At 36.6% G+C, this 19,429-nt stretch overlaps 1 protein-coding gene and 1 pseudogene across 1 annotated transcript in view; both read left to right on the top strand.

The window, feature by feature from the left end:
• The window catches only part of LOC107726401 (androglobin-like), a 53,630-nt pseudogene extending 50,607 nt beyond the window's left edge, over positions 1 to 3,023 (top strand).
• A 9,541-nt stretch (positions 3,024 to 12,564) lies between these two features.
• LOC107726399 (syntaxin-binding protein 5-like) overlaps positions 12,565 to 19,429 on the top strand; it is a 90,612-nt gene continuing 83,747 nt past the window's right edge. The window contains exons 1-2 of the mRNA XM_016535958.1: positions 12,565 to 12,600; positions 13,577 to 13,674. Of these exons, the coding sequence (XP_016391444.1) occupies positions 12,565 to 12,600; positions 13,577 to 13,674 (134 nt within the window). The remainder of the gene's footprint in view (positions 12,601 to 13,576; positions 13,675 to 19,429) is intronic.

Raw genomic sequence — 19,429 nt, 5'->3', positions numbered from 1 at the left:
TTATGATGGTGTCCTTATGGATACTGAGGGTGCCCTAAATAAACCGTCCAGTAGGATGTACCCTTACACATAGAATAACTGAAGAAGGTGAAAGAGAATTATGTTTTTTTTAAATAGAGCAACACTGCCACCTAGCAGGATTTACATCTGCATTTACATTTCTAAAAGCCTCAAGAGGCTTTGTATAAAACACTTTAATAGAAAAGTTTGAAGTATTATTTTTGTGTTACTACATTCTAATTTGTATAAATAAGTACTGTTTTTAAAATGCTTGACTCTTGTTGAGGCAGTGCCAAGTGCAAAGTTTTTACCAACTTAGAAATGGCTTGTTTGTTAATATAAATTAACTTAATATAAACTCTTAATTTTGTACTTATTATAAAACTACTTACATTTACTTATTAATATGAACTTACTTGTTAATATAAATATTGACAAATTACATGCCTTATTTTACAAAAATAAATCTTAAATATTTAAGTAAATGTATTAATCATTTTATTAGTAATATTTTTTAGAGATACTTTTGGCTCACTTTTGATTGAAGACCTCAGCAATTTTTTTTCCCATTCTGTATAATCTTGTCTGTTTGATCTCAATTTTTCATTGGCAGTGTTTGGGGATATTTTGGATGGCACATCCACACCTGTGAGTGCAGACCCAAATCAACCCACAAGGCCAAGGAACGAGAAAAGGACAAAGAGAAAATAACATCGAAGTCAAGCTCCAATATAGAGCAAGTCAGTATAGTATATGTACGTGTGCATATATTTTAATGTCAGTATCGAGTCCCACCATATGTTTAACATTCGCCCCCATATTCATTTGCAGAAAGAGCTTCTCTCATGAATATTGTTCATTGTGCTTCACAGAAGCGCAAATTTCTCTCCCACAGTTTTTTTTTTGGATGGATTAAGATATGTTTTAATTTATACATTTGAGGTCTCTGAGGTTAAGCTCTGATACAGTTTCTCTTTGTCAGAAAGAGACTTCATATTTGCAAATTTTAATAGGATGAGTTGTAAGCATACAGTAAACTACTGTTCAAAAGTTTGAGGTCTTTTTTTTTTGTAAAGAAATTTATATTTGTTTGATACAGCAAGTAAATTGATTAAATGTGACAGTAAAGTCAGTTATACTGTTAAAAAAGATTTCTGTTTTAAATAAATGCTGTTCTTTTGAACCTTATATTTATGAAAGAATGAAAAAATCTTGAAAGAAATTTATCATTGTTTCCACAAAATTATTAAGCAACTGTTTTCAGTATTGATAATAGTAAGAAATGTTTCTTGAGCACCAAAATGTCATATTAAAATGATTTCTGAAGGATCATGTGACACTGAAGACTGGAGTAATGCCTGCTGAAAATTCAGGCTTGACATAAGAGGAATAAATTAAATTTTAAAATATATTTAACAAGAAAATTTTTATTTTAAATTGTAATGATATTTTACTACATTACTGTTTTTACTGTATTTTTGGTCAAATAAATGGTGTTTAAGAAACTTCTTTTAAAAACATTTTTAAAATCTTACCGACCCCAAACTTTTGAATGGTAGTGTAAATGTCAGCTTGTTTGTTTGTGTGTGCAGAGTTTGGATGTGAGTAAGCCCCACTGGACCTTGCGTGTGGTGAGTGACCACAGTGAGGCAGGAAGTATAGAGGTGAAGAAAGACACTGAGAAACTAGAGGAGATCAAAGCCATTAAACTGGCCTGGGAAGCAGCTGAGCCTGGCAGAGCAGCAAAGGTACCACATAACTGGAAAGGTAAAAGTAAATCTGCTCTGTGTGCTGAAACAATCCTGCATGTGTAACTGATTGGTTTGGTTTGAAGGCTTATCAGACCCAGCTGCGCTATCTCACAGAGCTGCAAGAACGTGCAGAGAATAAAGAGCCCGGCGCGGCTGAGACAGGTTACACACAAAAATACACACAGTCAGATTGTTTAATACAGTTTTATATGGGCTTGTTTAGTACACGGCCTGATATTTTTAATGTTTGTATTTTGTAGACACTCAACCTCAGTCCCAACAGAGTGGAGAGTTCATGCAGAACACTGACAAAAATTATACTGATTATACACCATTTATCAGGTACAACACATACACACATGTAATTATTTCCTGTGATGGCACAGTTGAATTACTCCAGCTGTTACTCCAGTGTCACATGATTCTTCTGATGTCATTCTAATGCTGATTTGGTGCTTAGAAAACAATTCTTATTATTATCCATGTTGAAAACGGTTGTGCTGCTTATTATTTTGTGGAAACTGTGATACTTTTTTTCCAGGACTCTTTGATGAATAGAATCAAAAGAGCATTTATTTGAAATAAAATTTTTTAACCATGTACAACAAACAAAATACAACATACAAAGTATTTAAAAGTATTTTTTATTAATTTAATGCCTCATTGCTGAAAAAAAAAAATATATTTTTTAAATACAGACCCCAAAGTTTTGAACGGTAGTGTATATATATTCTTCTCTTTCTCTCATTGTTTAACTCTCTTTTTGTTTGAAGGAAGTCTTTGCCGCAGCCTCGTCTGAAGGATGAAGTGTTAGAGGAGGGGAACGCTCTGAGAAGTTCCAAAGTTTCCGTCTGATCTGGGACAATATTCTGGAACAGCGTAAACAGGAAAAGATTGCACGTAAGGAAATGATGAAATGACAGTTGGAGACTTACATTGGCTTTCAGGTTTGTGACGTGTTGATACTATAATTGCAGTTTACACCACACAAAATAGTTTTTTATTGTTAGTATTTGTACCATAGTAGTGCAGTCATTTTATTAAATATTGTTTATTTATGGTGCTGAAAGAAAAAAAGGACTTGTTTTCCTCTTATAGGACACAATGGATGCATATCGGCAAAAGATGCTGCAGGCTTCCCACATCCTAAAGGAGCAGTCACATAAGAAAATAGAAGATCCACCTATGGAAGCAGTCGAACAGGTTGAGCATGAGAAAAACCCTACTGTGGTCCAGTCAAGTGGACGTAAGAGTGGGGGCAAAAGGAAGTGATCTGAACGCCCAAAACTTCATAGCAGTAAAATAGTCAGTCACTCTTTTGTCTCTATTGCTCTTCATTTTATTAAGAATATTGCATTGTCTGTCCTTTTTAAAAATATATTGCGATAAGATTTCCTTTGTAACAAGTAAATCCAGTTTTTTAAGATTAGCATGCAGAGTCACCTTTCACTGTCAGGTTGTCTTCCTCTGTGATTTTTTATTTAAATGGTTACTGTCAGGATTGAGTTGAGCAGCTCTGAAGGACAGCCTGTCTCATAGTGGTGGATATTGTTTCTCAGAAGACACGGCAAGAGTAGTTCCGGAATATTATTGTTCCTACATTCACGCTTATTTCTAAATGCCAATTTATTACGTACTTTACATATGAAATTAAATTAAATAGCCATCATTTGAGATATTTCAAGATATGTGTTACAACAGAAACATATAAATCAATCCAATATGTTAAACATCCATCTTTGCAGTATCAAGGCCATCTGTTGGTGGTCAGGAGCTTTTAGGTACTGTCTGTAGATGACATCCATTTTGACATGTTTTACTACAGTATATGTGTCTGTGGTTTAAGATGTGTGTTAATCACTTGATGAGCACATTTCTTTTTCCTGTGTTGACATTTTCTATTGATATTTGAGCATTGCATATCAATGGAATCCTCCTTTTAAAAAAAACAACAAAAAAAACAAAGCTAACAGACTTTAGTTATGTCACAGCCATGAACATTTTATTACTTGCTAGTCAGTTTGAGGTGGTATAAAGTGAAGGCTCAATGTAAATAGCATTCGATTGGACAAAATTGCATATGCAGGATGAGCAGTGTTGGGGAAAGTTACTTTTAAAAGTAATGCATTAAAATATTGCGTTACTTCCTTAAAAAGTAACTAATTACGTTACTTAGTTACTTTTTATCGAAAGTAATGCATTGCGTTACTTTTGAGTTACTTTTTAAATCTGGGCTGCACTGTAAAAAAACAATTCTGTAGTTTTATATTCTGAGTTGCTTTTAACTGTTTTTATTAATTTTGAGGAAAACTAAATCTGATTTTTTTGAGCGAGTGAGATGAATTAATGCATGGGGACAGGAGAGTTTTCAATCAATAAATGGTAAAAAAAAAAAAAAAGTAACTGGCGTTACTTATTTGAAAAAGTAACTCACATATTTTCTTGTAAATTAAAAAGTAATGCATTACTTTACTAGTTACTTGAAATAAGTAATCTGATTACGTAACTCGCATTACTTGTAATGCGTTACCCCCAACACTGAGGATGAGTCATCAACATTTTTAGATCATTTTCCAGAAACATGAAGTGTATATAAATGGCAAAACTCCTATTTTAATTTGGTCAAGGAGGGGTTTTCTTTGACAACATATTGATTGATGCCATTGATGTCTCAGTTTCCACTTCAGACTAATGTGTGAAACCTCTGTATCTTTAAATGGATAGCTGGATTGAATCAGAACATTTCCTGCCACCTGCGTGCAGCAAAGTGACCTCAGTTGTTTGTAAGATTGCATTCCTTTGTTTTTTGTTTTTCTAGGGGTTTTGGGAAGCCTGCTCCAGGAGATATTCTTCCAATCCAGTGGACGGTTAGAGCATTACTCACAGCCTCTCATGAAATGTCTCTGCTCATAAGGATAATTGAGGTTAAATCTCTCTCTCTGAGTCCCTTTTCTCTCTCACTGTTCTGTTATTTTCTCATCCCTAAAACAAACACAGACACACAAACCTGAGTTGGGGTGTTTTTCTCTCTGTCTGTGAAGCAAGACATCTGAAGTGATGTAGGGTCTGGGAGATGTGTGTGTGTGTGTGTATGTGTAGGTGTGTTCCCTTTTCTCCTCAGTCTGCAATCTGTTGTCCTCCAGCTATACCAACCCTCACATCCCCAGAAATCATATGAGGGAGCTAATCCACTAAGCCACAGTCAGAATTTACACATGTACTCACAAAACACGACTTCTTTTCTTGCACTGCAGTCCAGTCAGCTCAGTATAAGGTTTGAGGAAGTGCTTATGAGGAAGATTTAATTCTAGTCCCAGAGTGCAAATGTATATATTTTTTTAATTGTGGTGTGTGGCACTCAGGGACTAGAATAATTAATAAAACAAAATAAAATCATTGATGCCTTATATTAGCCAGACGTGGCCTCTTCTGGCTGATGGCACTGTGGAGATTAGACAAAGGGTTCAAATATTAATTGTAGTGTCTTTGTTTTTCCCCCATTTCTTTGTCTTCTCACACATTCACCTCTTTCACAGGAACAGAACAAGGGCAGTGAGTGACATTATATTGGTTTGTGTCACGTTGGAGTGAAGGTAAGATAAGTACTGCTTTAAATTTTAATCCTAAGAGACACAAAAAGACATTGTCGAAAGATAAATCTTTTCTCAGTTAATAATGAAATCAAATGATAACTTTATGCTAAAGAAGAGCTGCTACTAAGGCCTGATAATTTACACCAGGAATATTTATGTGTGTGGTGCATAAACTCCCAAAGCAGTAACTTGACACCTAAATATTCAGGTAAACCTATACCAATATTGATTTATGAGATAAATCCCTGCTGTTTATGTAATGAGAAAATGATTGTGTGCTGACAGCTATAAGACAGAATCCTCATCTGGTATGGTGCATCATCTGGGCACATAATGTGTTATGATGGAGGGACTTTCTGTACAGCCTCTGATACCACAATCTGAATGACAGCACTTAATTGAGAAGATTTCGTAGCTGTATTAATAATGGCCCAAAGCTCTCATCATTTTGAAAGGGTGCTAGCGTTTTTAACCCTTGGTTATGAAACCATGTTCTGTTTCCGAAGTGGAACAGAATGGAAGACATGGCCAAGATTGTTTAATGACTCCTACAGTTCACTGTGATGCTCACCTTAGCTAAACCCTAACTAAACTTAATGTCAGCTGTCTTGCTTGTCCTCTCACCCCTAGTTGAAGCATACCAGCTGAGAGGAATAGTCATATAATATTAACCTTAAGTGTGTCTCAACCACAGAAACCATAGAAAAATGGGAAGAGGGTAGAGAGGTTGTCTCTCCCATCAGACTGAGTGATTGATTGCTGTTGTTTAAAGTGAGGTGTTTGATCAGACTGGTTGCTGGCAATGATATGTAAAGATGTTAGAAAATGCCCTTACATACTGCCATTTGCCACCTTATACTTGTTCTGAGAGATGCTACTGACAGGAAGCTTTGAAATAGTTTTCTGACTTGGCCAAGAATGATGAGAGCTGAAAGAACAGAGGTCACGCTGGCTGCCCTTATATGCTGTAAGCGGAAACTGTAATGGTATTATTTTAAACCCTGACAACACACAAGTCATGCCATTCAACCTTTGGAACTCACTTTTCCTCTTTTCTTCATTTTTGTGCTTGAGATAGTGTAGACTCGGATACTGCTTTCAGAGCCATATTACAGAAACTTCTGTAATAGCTTTTGTCTAAAATGAGATCCTAAATTAAATCATCATGATAAACAGATTCTATAAAGTTTTTGTAATACAGGCCTGGGAGTTCACAATTAACTCATTTCAAATTAAGAACTCTGAACACCTCAAAAATGTACATTTTAGACTCCATATTTGACCTTATCAGTTCAGGTTGACCCTTCAGTCAGTCACAGAATTGATAGTCCAGTGTCTACGAATAATACTTCTTTCAATAATTATTTAATTAAGCTCATGATAATATGTTTATTATATATGTCTCCTTTATTTTTAGCATAATTTCTCTGTCCTTCTAGTAAGTAAGTAAATTTTATTTATAGAGCACATTTAAATTCAGCTTACACTGACCAAAGTGCTATACAAACAACCATAAAATACAGTAAAGTATAAAATAAAATACAAATTAAAATCCAAGATAACAATACTAATCCATAAATTAAAAATCAGTAAAGGCATAGAATAAAGATGCGTTTTAAGTCTAGACTTAAAAACCGAAATAGACGGAGCACTCTTAATGTCAGGTGGCAACTGATTCCATAACCGTGGAGCAGCTACTGCAAAGGCTCTGTCACCTTTAAACTTAAGTCGTGACCGTGGGACATATAAAAGAGCTTTATTAGCAGATCTGAGGGACTTGGGAGCAGAATTAAATGAGATAAGATCAGAAATGTATGATGGGGCTTGTCCATTAAGTGCTTTAAAAACAATCAGCAAAATTTTGAATTGAATTCTAAAGGAGGCAGGAAGCCAGTGGAGCGACGCTAAAATTGGAGTAAATATGATCACGTTTTTTGCACCAGTTAACAATCTGGCTGCTGCATTCTGGACCATCTGCAAATGAGCCAGTGAAGATTGGGGAAGACCATGGTATAAGGAATTACAGTAGTCCAATCGTGATGTGATAAATGCATGAATAACTTTTTCCAAGTCTTGAAAGTAAAGTGTTGATTTATGTCTAGAAATGATTCTCAATTGATAATAGCTGTTTTTAACAACTGAGCTAAATTTGCTTTTCAAGGCAAAGCTCAGAGTCAAAAATAACACCTACATTTTTTGCATGTGACTTTAACATATGGAGTGAGACTGTCTAAGTTACTAGCTATAGAGTTTTTGGTTTTAGAGGGACCAAAAATAATCACCTCAGCTTTTTCATTATTTAGCTGGAGGAAAGGGATCTCCATTTATCTTCTGTATCTTATTGTGCTATTTACATTACAGGTCCGCCCCCCAGAGCTCAAAGATGTTTTTTGCACCAGTTAACAATCTGGCCGCTGCATTCTGGACCATCTGCAAACGAAGATTGAGGAAGACCTAGGTATAAGGAATTACAGTAGTCCAATCGTGATGTGATAAATGCATGAATAACTTTTTCCAAGTCTTGAAAGTAAAGTGTTGATTTATGTCTAGAAATGATTCTCAATTGATAATAGCTGTTTTTAACAACTGAGCTAATTTGCTTTTCAAGGCAAAGCTCAGAGTCAAAAATAACACCTACATTTTTTGCATGTGACTTTAACATATGGAGTGAGACTGTCTAAGTTACTAGCTATAGAGTTTTTGGTTTTAGAGGGACCAAAAATAATCACCTCAGCTTTTTCATTATTTAGCTGGAGGAAAGGGATCTCCATTTAGCTTCTGTATCTTATTGTGCTATTTACATTACAGGTCCGCCCCCCAGAGCTCAAAGATGGGTGTTTTAGTGTCATTGCGAGCAGCCTGCAGTTTAGTCATCGCAGTGAGTTCATCTGTATGTGTGTGTGTGTGTGTGTGTGTGTGTGTGCTGAGAATTGTTGATGGGTGTCTTGTCGCATCTGTTGATTATTCCCGCTGATAGCAGATGTGTTGCAGTGAGTGCAAATAAGACATCCTCTCTACTAATGTTCCTCCTCATAGCACTGACATTGACTTTTAGTTGTCAAGTCTGTACACCCACACACACATTTACCTGGCAAACTAAATGGGGACATACTGTACCATACTGTAGTCTTCTGTTGTTTTCATGTAATACTAATTATAAGTACATTATTTTCCCAAATGAGGATTTCACCTCAATGTCTCCAAATGCATGTGGTTGGATTTAGCTAAAGTAAACTCATCCACACAATCAACATTTGATATGTTATCTATATTCTATTGTGAATAAAATATAAGTTTATGAGATTTGTAAATTATTCCATTCCTTTTTTACTCACAATTTGTACAGTGTCCCAACTTTTTTGGAATTGGGTTTGTATATACTTGCAACTACAAAACTGAACCACCCAAAACTATAATGAAAATATAATGCATTAGAGGAGAAATTCATTCTCTGTAACTCTTCAAGTCATGGGCCACTATGAGACAGAAACATCATTGATATTCAGGTTCCAAACCTGTATGACTTCCTTTCTTCTGTGGAACATAAAAGAAAATATTTTGAAAAATGTCTTTGTGTTTTTTTTTTTGTCCATACAATGAAAGTCAGTGGGGTCCAGTATTGTTGGGACCCTAATGTTCTTCAAATGATCTTTTGTGTACTACAGAAGAAAGTCTAAACTGCGAGTAAATGACAAAAATGTTTTGACTCTACATTTAAACCTTACTTTCTGCATCAGGATACATTTGGGATTGTTTGCTGAAGTGTCTGCAAATATTACTTTCTCTCCAAATCAAAAACTCACATGCCTTCTCTGTTCATTAAGATGATGTCGATGCATTATTTAAGGCGATGGTACAGAATCAACATCTGTTCATGAAGCAGATGAAGTACACAGACTGAACTGGCATTTATAGACATGGGTGAATAGAACGTGGCTCCTTTTGAAGATCTCTTTTGTGAGAGCCACTTACAGACAGTGGTGGAAAGAGTACTGAAAAAATATACTCAAGTAAAAGTACCATTACCTTCCAAAAAATGTAGTGCGAGATAAAAACTACTTAATTACTGTAACGTGAGTATTTGTAATTCGTTACTTCACACCCCTGCTTACAGACCTGTAAACTAAAGACTGTAAACAATTTGGCAATGTGATCACATTCTGCATTCGTGTTAGGAAGCATAACTGTGCCTATTTGAAATGCAAATATAGCTCTTGTAATGCATTTCGCCAATGACCTGTGCTGTGTGTGTGTGTGTGTGTGTAGATGGGAGTTTATTTGTTATTATAATCTTAATGATGTCCCTTTAACGCCATGTCACATCCAGTCTTTCCTCTGTAGGATTAGGGGTGGATTAATTTGAATACACTGTTCCTTATAATACAGTTCAATATTAAACACACTTTACATTTCCCTCAGTTTAAACCCCGTGTTCAATCACAGAAGACGTATATTTGCATATTGAAACACTTTATGAATTATTCATAACTTGTTAGAGGTCATCAAAACAAAATAATGATGACATGAGCCTTCTGATTATGAAATAAAGCATACAATCGCTGTGTAATCATCATCAGCGAATTGTTATGCTGATAATACAATTTGTAAGGAAAAATGCATTTTACATAGCGAAGTATTTCTGGGGAAACTTTTTCAAAGGAAAACACACACACACACACACACACACACACACGAGGGACGGATTATGACGCAGCGGTGCCCTGGGCACGGACCGATTAAAGGCCCCCCTCAGTTGAAATTTTGTTCCTTTTTTATTTGAAATTTTCCCAAACTTGTTAACTATATCGTAAAATATCACGATTCTCAAATATAAGTAAATGCATTTTGCACCTTTATAGATCATGTTAGTTTATAATATTTTTAATACGACTGACTTTGTATTTAATGTGAATTTAATAAAAAAACATTGTAAGTTACTAATTATAACACTTTCATTGTACATAAAGAGAGCAAAGAATATTTGCATTATCAAAGAATATTAACTTCAGTTTGTCATCTGCACTGTTTATGATGAGAGAATTCGCCAGAGAGCAGCATTCAGTCAGCAAGCCCGCGCACTGAACAAAACACGGGCTTTTCAGCGATGACTCATCTGAATGCGTCTGATTGGCCATTGCATTCATAAGCTCAACAGAATCCTGTGTGATTGGTTATAATGCGCAGCACTGTAAGGGAAGCTTTCAAGTGAATGTGTAACATCACCTGATGTGTGTGTGTGTGTGTGTGTGTGTGTGTGTTTCTTAAATAAACCTCGCGCAAGTGCCACTTAGTGCATGCTGTGTTTTACACTTTATCCACAGGCTTACTAGAATATATACTAGTAGAATATAGATACGTGTCTTTTCTGGTTGGTAGCTAGATGTGATGCATCACATAATGTTGTAGCTAATGAAACAAACTAACTTTAATCTGTATGGAAGCGTTATGATGTCATTCGTATGTTTTATTGCAAACAACAGTGTCCAGTATCTTTTGATTGCGCACCGGTGGAATGCGTTTTTATACATTAAAACGCTCGTATATGTTAGCCTGTTACACACTGTACTATAATACTCTGCCCCCTCAAACCCAGACTAAATGTTTTTTTTTTTTCACAAGCTGTGCGTGGAAAGAGCTGACTCTGTGTTTGGAAAATGCGCACAAATGCGTAAAATATTCATGCGTGACACACAGATTCGTTTATACCCACACGGTTACGTTTGCTGGCCATAATTCTCATAAAACTCATAATGTTCACTATTAAACATGCTACATTATTGAAGCGTCTGAATATTGTGTGGTTATAGAATGAAGCTGCGATGCTTGAGTAGAGGGAGGGGGGATATAAACAACCCGTTTCTTGCATAATGCACTGTGGTGGGATTAACGTGTAATTTGCTGGTATTTTCTTCTAAACCCAGCACCATTCTTGACTCTCTTTGAACACACACGCACACACACTGTACAGTATGTGTATCTAAAGATAATTTTGGGCCATCATAGGTGCCCAAAATGTTGTCTAGGTAGGCAGATCACGAGGTTTTGAGACAGCCAGTGCGACCAATGTGTTATGTACAAGCCTAGTTTGAAGTGTTGGTGGGTTTAGCTGCACTCTCTGGATTAGATCTGGAAGCACAATGGATGAAGTTAATAGTTCTCAGTGAGAAACTGGTTATCTGTCGAGGCTTCTTCTCATCTATCGCGCTCCGCGCAAAGCCACATCCAAATGAATGCGATATTAGATTTTGAGCCCACACACGTGTGTGCGGAAACTGTAGGAGAATGACAGCTTTGCAGCTGGGATAGGCATTTTAATTCATATTAAAAATTTGAATCAGTTTATTAAATCGATTCGTTCAGTCAACATTACTATAGGTTACTTTGTTATAGGCTACAGTAGGTGGCGACAAGTGCCTTTGTGTTATGAGTGAGCCATTGAATCATTTACTCAACTGATTCATTTGAACACAGAGTCCTTCACAAATCTTATTAGGCTATATTTAAGTTTGTGTCTAGAGATATGCTGAGACGCTACAAAAATCCCAAATGACCGCATAATTTTAATTTTAGCCTCCATTTTGTCGAATGCTGGGCATTATTTATCAGTTAATACTAATAAATTTACAATAACATCCTTGCCTCGTTTTCAGCATACAATCACGAATGGCAAACGAATGCATTGATTTCGTTCAGTCCAAACAAGAACTTGTTCATAGAAGGGGGCGTATTCGTACAGTAGATCCAACCAATAAACGGCTTCTTCACAGCCCGCACTGGAATGCTATTTGCTCGTGCTGCTGTCAGTCTTTGAAGGCAGAAAAAAAAATACAGAATCCTGACGACGCCGTCTAATAATTATTCTATGGAGAATGTTTTCAAATCTATTCCACATGAATTATTTTCAAGAGATTACATGGCATTATCATTAAGTATGTTATATCAAGCGCTAAATGATTTCTGAATAGAATGATTTCTGTGGGGAATTTTGACGTAAATATTCATTCAGTTTTTAGAAAAATGGTGACAAGCACGATATTAATACAGTTTCTTAAAATACTACTCTCTAATTAATAACCATTAATTTAATAATTTGCAACGAGGTTACATGAGTGCATTTACACAGGCTTTGGTATTTTTGTCAGGTTGAAATTAAATAGATACATAGAACGCTGGATTAGGTTAATATTTAATTAGTAGAGATATACATAATTAGTAGAAAGATGGAAAAAGAAGAGAGAGAGATGGGGAAGGATGAAGTGAAGCTTGTTGCTGCTGCGCAGCTCGCCGACAGGTACCCGTCCCCGTGAGCGCCGCTTACGTAACCGGCTTTAGCCACTAAACAAACATACAGAGACAGAGAGGCTGTGTCTCAAAACACAGTAAGCTGCCTAGCTAGACCGCATTATAGGTGCGTTTTGATGCTCAGAAGTGCTCTCAATATAGGCACCCTCTAGGTTTTAATACACAGACCGGGTGAGACGATGACAGCTGTTAAGCAGAGGCCAGTGCTGTAAACCTGTAGCCAACCATTGTTGTTCTCTGGATACAATTCAGCAAGGTCTCTATTCTCACTGCCTGTTGTTTTTGTCTATCTATAGCACATCAGGATCGTTCCAGCAGTTCAAAGGGCTGGGTATTTAAATAGTTGGATATATTCAGTTGAAATTGATATTGAATTGTCCCTGAAGGGATGTTTGACTGCACACATACACAATGCTTTGCCACTATCCTTCAAATCATTATATAAGAGCGTAAATAATGTAAATACTATGTAAAATAATACTATGTAAAATCTTTTTTTTTTTTAATATATATTCTATTTTAGTATTTAGTAGTATTTTGGATTAGCTTTTGTTTTTTAGATTTTCAGTTTTCATATTCAAGCTGTTGTATTTTTATGTGCTTTTGTTATATTTTTATTAGTTAGTTCACTTAACCCCCCCCCCTTTTATTAGTTGAAGTTAACAATAACAACACTGTGTAAAATATCTGTTACATTCAAAATGATGAAGCATTCATCATAAGCAAAAATGGGTAAATAAAATTAAAACAAACAATTAAAAATAAATAAATTGTAAAATATAAATAAAATGTCTCATAAAATACATTATCAAATTTTTTAAAAATAGTTTGATTGCTGACTTTCTGAAGTAAATTACTGTAGTGTTTATGTCCCGAAGCTTTACATTACGTGCTTTTTAAAACATTTTTCTCTTCTGATTTGATTCTCAGACTGTGCGCCATGGCTTCCCCTTTCAGCCCTCCTCTATGGCATTCGACCCCGTCCAGAAAATCCTTGCCATCGGGACTCAGAGCGGAGCTTTACGATTGTATCCTTTTCACAATGGAAATTAAATAGCGTGTGTGCTCTGTTTCAGATGCAGTGTGAACCTGTCAGTAAGTATTTAGTTTCTTTATCAGTAGTGTTATCAGGTGTAAGCTGTGTTTAAAGGTTGTCATTGTCAAGTTCATAACAAATTCATTAGGACACGAATGACCCACTGTTAGTTTTGCCTTTCTGAAATGTGACTACATTATGCTACACCACAACATAAGCTTCATCTGCTTTAAAGTGATGCCAGTTGTTGTGCTTAACTGAGTTGATCCGCTGTCATGGCTTGTCAGTCAGACTCGTCATAAGTCTTTTGTAAAAGGACGTTTATGGTTACTGAATTGGGATTTGGGATCAGTAAGGCACATCACATTAGTTCAGTGACTCTCTCATCACCCCTAATGAATGATTCCTAGTACATAAATTCAGATATTAATTATTCCTCAGAGACGGCAAAGAACTTCCTGTCCAATCAAAATCTCCATTCACACTGTGTATTCAAATAGATGGCCTTTGGTTTTGAAATGAATTTCCACATTCCCCGATTCATTCGTACACACAGAGGCATGACATTACTTTTCACAGTGAGTGCGGCTCTAATTGAAAATATTTCTTCTGCCGTCACTATGGGATAATTTGCTGTCAGTCAAGTCAGAAGAACAGCTCGCTTGACACCGAATGATATTGGTGGAAGTTGATACATGCGGCGGCTCTTCAGAGAACAGCCTCTTTAGAAACTGATCGTCTTTGCTCTCAGAGGAGTTCGGTGATACTTAGCCTCTTTGAGCGACTGTGATCAGATAAATGTCGGCTGCTGTGAGATGAGGGCAAATGAAAATCTCCCTAAGAGACTCCAAATTGTGATTAGCGCAACCGTCCTTTCTTTTTTTCTTCACGTCTCAACCCGAGCTGTCGGCAATGCAAAAGGAATCTCATGATTCATCTGAATGGGTTGGTATGAATGAAGTCTTACCTTTGATTTTGTGAATGATTTTGATCTCTGTTACTAAGCTACAGCGATAGAGTTAGTTGACAAATCTTGGCTGGACTAGCAAAACTGTGACTGACTTAACCTACACTGGTATTTCTGGTCAGATATACATGGTACAAATCTCATAGTATTTTGTTGCTTTTGCAATGTTATCTCATTTATATTGGTTGATATTCTTTCAGAAATGTCTGTGTGTGTCGAGTAGCTGAGTCTTTAGCCATTTTCAAAAAACGTCTAAAGACACTTCTTTTTCTTCAGCACCTGACCAATTAATACTAGCACTTACTTCTTCTCTTCTCTTCTCTTCTATTCTCTTGTCTTCTATTCTCTTCTCTTCTCCTCTCTTCTCTTAGTTTTTTCTAATTTATTAAAAAAAAACTTGCTCTGTGATTTGTCGCATCACTTGTATACTGTTGCTCTCTTGTTGGTCTGATTGCTTCTATTGTTCTCCTCATTTGTAGGTTGCTTTGGATTAAAGCGTCTGCTAAATGATTAATTGTAAATGTAAATGTGTGACAATGAAACACCACTGACAGCTTTTGAAACATGAAGCCTTTCAAACGTTCAAAAGTTTAGGGTCAGTTTTTTTTTTTTTAAACAAATTAATCAGCAAGGATGCATTAAATTTATCAAAAGTAACAGTTAACGTTTCTAATATCTCTAATCAATGCTGTTCTTTTTAACTGTTTCTACAAAAAATATTAAACAGCTCAGCTGTTTTCAACATTGATAATAAGAAATGTTACTTGAGCACCAAATCAGCATATTAGAATGATTTCTGAAGAATCATGTGACACTGAAGACTGGAGTAAGTGCTCAGCCATCACAGAAATAAATTACTTTTAAAAAATATATTAAAATAGAATAGATTTATTTTAAATTGTAATAATATTTTACAGTATTACTGTTTTTACTCATCCTTAAACAATATTAAAAAAATTCTAACAAACCCCAAACGTTTGAACGTTGGTATACAGTAAAACCCACCTAATTAATTCCATTTAATTCGATATGCAAAAATTGTATCTAAAGTTTTAGATGCTATCATTGCATTGATATTGCACAGTTTAGTCTCTGTCCAAACATATGAATGCGCTAGATGCACAAGTAAGTTATGAATACCTATATGAATGCTAATACCAAATCACATTGGTATGTGTAGGTTAAAGTGACACGACAGTCAGATGTTGAGAAAGATAGGAGACAGAGAGAGAATGTAGTTTTCAAGTATTTGCATTAAAGGTGTGTAACTTCTGCATCACCAAACGAAATGCTCCCACTGTCTGCCACAGGTCGGACAAACATATAGTCCCACTCCCAGACCCACACCATTGGTTGAGACAATTTTGCTGTATCGGGCAATGTTTTGAGAGTGCCACAGATTATTTTACACACTTCTGCTTTAAACAACCTTTAATAGGCTTTTAGTATTGGTGGTATACCATCTGAATAATTAAAATGTGGGTGGTGAAATGGTGGTTATGGTGTAGCAGACAGTTTTGGGTGGTCCCTGTCCTTTGAGAATTGTATTTTCAGGCACAGAGGGGAGAGAATGGCAGACTCATAACTCAACTAGCCTTGCGGGCCCCAAGACTGTACGGCTCTCACGCAGATCTATTGATCAACCTCTCAGACACACACACACACACACAGACATGTACAAAGTGGTGTGATGACCTCGTGGTAAAGCAGATACATTTTAAATAGTCTCCTGAGTATTTGCACTTCCTCTGCTGCAGTAGACTATTAGATTGTTGGCTGCTATGCACCAATATGTCTCCAACACTGATTGCTGACAGTCATAATCACTGTAATTTAGAATATAATCCACTGTTAGTCTGATCATTTTATTCACAATGATCATCTCTTCAAATTTAATGAAGGGTATTTATTTCTAAAGAAGACATATGACACAATGATCAAGCTTCGTCTCCATTATAGGTTGCAGATTATTAAAGAGACCATGTTCAGGGCTTGTAATGAATGCCTTGGAATAAAATGACTTTCATAGTATATTGCCTGAGAAGGCAGGTTTTTTTTTGCTTACGGACACAGCTGGAAACATCCATTGACCATTGGAAAATGGACATTGAAGAGTAACACACACATTATCAACTACACATCAGCTTGAAAGGTATCTCATCTCATCCCTAATGATCAGTAGTAGTGATACTACACTGTTGCTGAGAATGCTGAAACTGGTGAGACTTATTAAAGATGTGTCCCATAGTACGATTCCACATGAGATATGAAATATACTGGCTGTTACATGGCTGTGGAGGTTATTTATGTGTGTTAGTGCTTGTGACTTGTTTTGCTTTGAGTGTCAGGCATGTAGAGCCTAACACACACACACACACACACACAGACATTGCCTGAGGATGCCTATGCCACTTCTTACGTAATCCACAGGAGCGAGGCTCATCATCTGGAGAGCTTGGCTGCAGTGTGTGTGTGCGTGTGCTGTGATCGGCTCAAGCAAAGGAGTTTAAGTCCATCCTCTCTGCCATAATGGCACAGCAGCAGCCGTCTATGATTGAGTGTGTGACTGTTTAACTTAGTGTACTCTATAACTGCAGGAAGGGCCACCAATTCAGACAAATCTATTCATATTCACTAGGCACTCAAACCTCATTGCATTTGGGATAGAACGGTAGAGGGAAGAACCTACAGTGCCTGTTGGTTTTTGAGAAATTATTTTACACTCTTATTTTTCCACAGTGTCCATATTAGGAATGTGCAAAAATAGATCATTTTAAAATCGTCTGGTTACAGTTAGCCCTGTAAAATCATGCAGGTTAAGGGCTTGTTTATGTTGACCAGACGTTATGAGACGGGGTTCTTAACACCGAGTACAACAGAACTGAACTTAGAGGTCTTGAGATCCATGTTTAAAAGTTGAAAGATGTTTTTAACTTGACAAATCGTCTTAATGCGTTGCTCATAGCGAGAGACATTTGTGCATTTGTATTCTGACAGTAATTGTCTTGAAATGTATTGTTGGAGGTGGTGAATTTGTTGGCTGTGTCGGCAGAGCTTAAAGTGGGATGCATTTAGTGACGCAAGTACTCGGAGAGGGTTTTAGCATGTTGACAGTAAGAGTTACCATTTTTACTGTCATACTGTCAGCATGCTAAAAACCCTCTCTTAGAAGTAGAAGAATCTTAGATTTTTTTTCCTTTTAAAGCACCTTCTACACGTTTTATTATATTTATTATACGATTTTTTAATACTTTATTACATATATTTTTTCGATATATTTTCGATATATTTTGTGTTTTATATATATATATATATATATATATATATAATGCTTTTGTATTGACAGTAATTGTGTTGAATTTTATTGTTGAATGCAGTGAATTTGGTGTTTTAAATGAAATGCATTATTATATATATTTATTTTGTACTTATGACAATGCAGTTATGTATGTTAATGCATTTATGTGTAATTCATAACTTGGTTATTTTGATCTTACCTTGTTTGATCTCTTACAAACTCGTCAGCCATTCATCAGTGATTTTAGGGGACAGTGTGCTGGCTTTGCATGGTTTCGGGACATTGTTTCAAGTTGATTTCTGCAGCCCTACCTAATTATGCCCTCCCTCAGCTCTCAAGGTCCTCACTCACATCACTATAATGCTATACCCGCATTAATCCGACATTTCTGCATCTCAACGCGCCATGTCTGCGTTAGGTTCACTTCAGTTCACCCCATCCTGGCCCTGGGAATTTCAAGTCTATCAGCTCATTTTTATGCTAACCTCTTCAAAAAAAAGCTCCAACAATACTTGCGCTTTTTATTTTCTGTGCAGTAGAAACCGAATCGGCCCAACTGAAATGCTCCTCTGTTATTGCTCTTACCTAATAAGTACGGCATATATCGCAGTCCGTTTCCCCTGAGGCTCGCATGAGAAAACCTCTTAACGACAGAGACATGAAAAAGGGCTTGCGGGTGCCGGTACATGGTCGTCATAGAAATATCTTTGTGACGTTTGCAGAGAAGCTATTACATAATTTACAGTAAATTACCCTCCTGGTACAGTCTAGGAGCGTTGACCCATCAAGACAGGATGCAGGACAAAAAGAAGGGCTGAACTGGTGCAGGCTGACACCCTCATATAAGGGCACTTGTGAATCACCACTTTGAAGGAAAGGGTAATGGAAAAGTTGCTGAAGGATTCAATATTGTCTTCACTTTCAGAAAACAATGCCTTTGTTTCCGATGTCTCTCAAAGTTCAGACACATTCTCTTTCCATTAAGGCGAGAAGGCAATAACAAATAACACAATAGCAAATTGCAGAGACCTGACACCAGCTTAGCAAGATAATCAGTGCAGATTGTTCACATAGAGCCAAATATTCAGGTCTTGTCCATTGTTTCTAACGTTCCTCTGTCTGTTTTTCACCTGCTCGCTCCTCAATACGCCTTCTGCTTCTCTCCTTTCTGTGTCTTTACCTTCTCCTCCCCTCATCACTGCAGTGAATTTTTGTTTCTGTCTGTGCTAAGTGGTTGCTATGCAGTTTAGAAAGTGCGGTGCAGTTTATGGGATGCAGTTGCCAGGCGAGACAGACTCCTGCTCTCTCACGGTAAACTCGGCAGAATTGTGAGTCTCTTGTGCCTTTGAGGTCACCTACCCACTCTGTAATTACACACAAACGGTGGAATAGTGTGCTTCATTGGGTCTTTGGCAAATGCACAAACACATTGCTGCACTTATATTCATGGCCGTACCCAGGCTTTGAAAATTAGTGAGGTCC

This window comes from Sinocyclocheilus rhinocerous, unplaced genomic scaffold (genome assembly GCF_001515625.1).
Source record: "Sinocyclocheilus rhinocerous isolate Xijiao unplaced genomic scaffold, SAMN03320098_v1.1 scaffold605, whole genome shotgun sequence".
NCBI classification, from domain to species: Eukaryota; Metazoa; Chordata; class Actinopteri; order Cypriniformes; family Cyprinidae; genus Sinocyclocheilus; species Sinocyclocheilus rhinocerous.
This window is presented reverse-complemented; position numbering and strand designations above follow the sequence as displayed.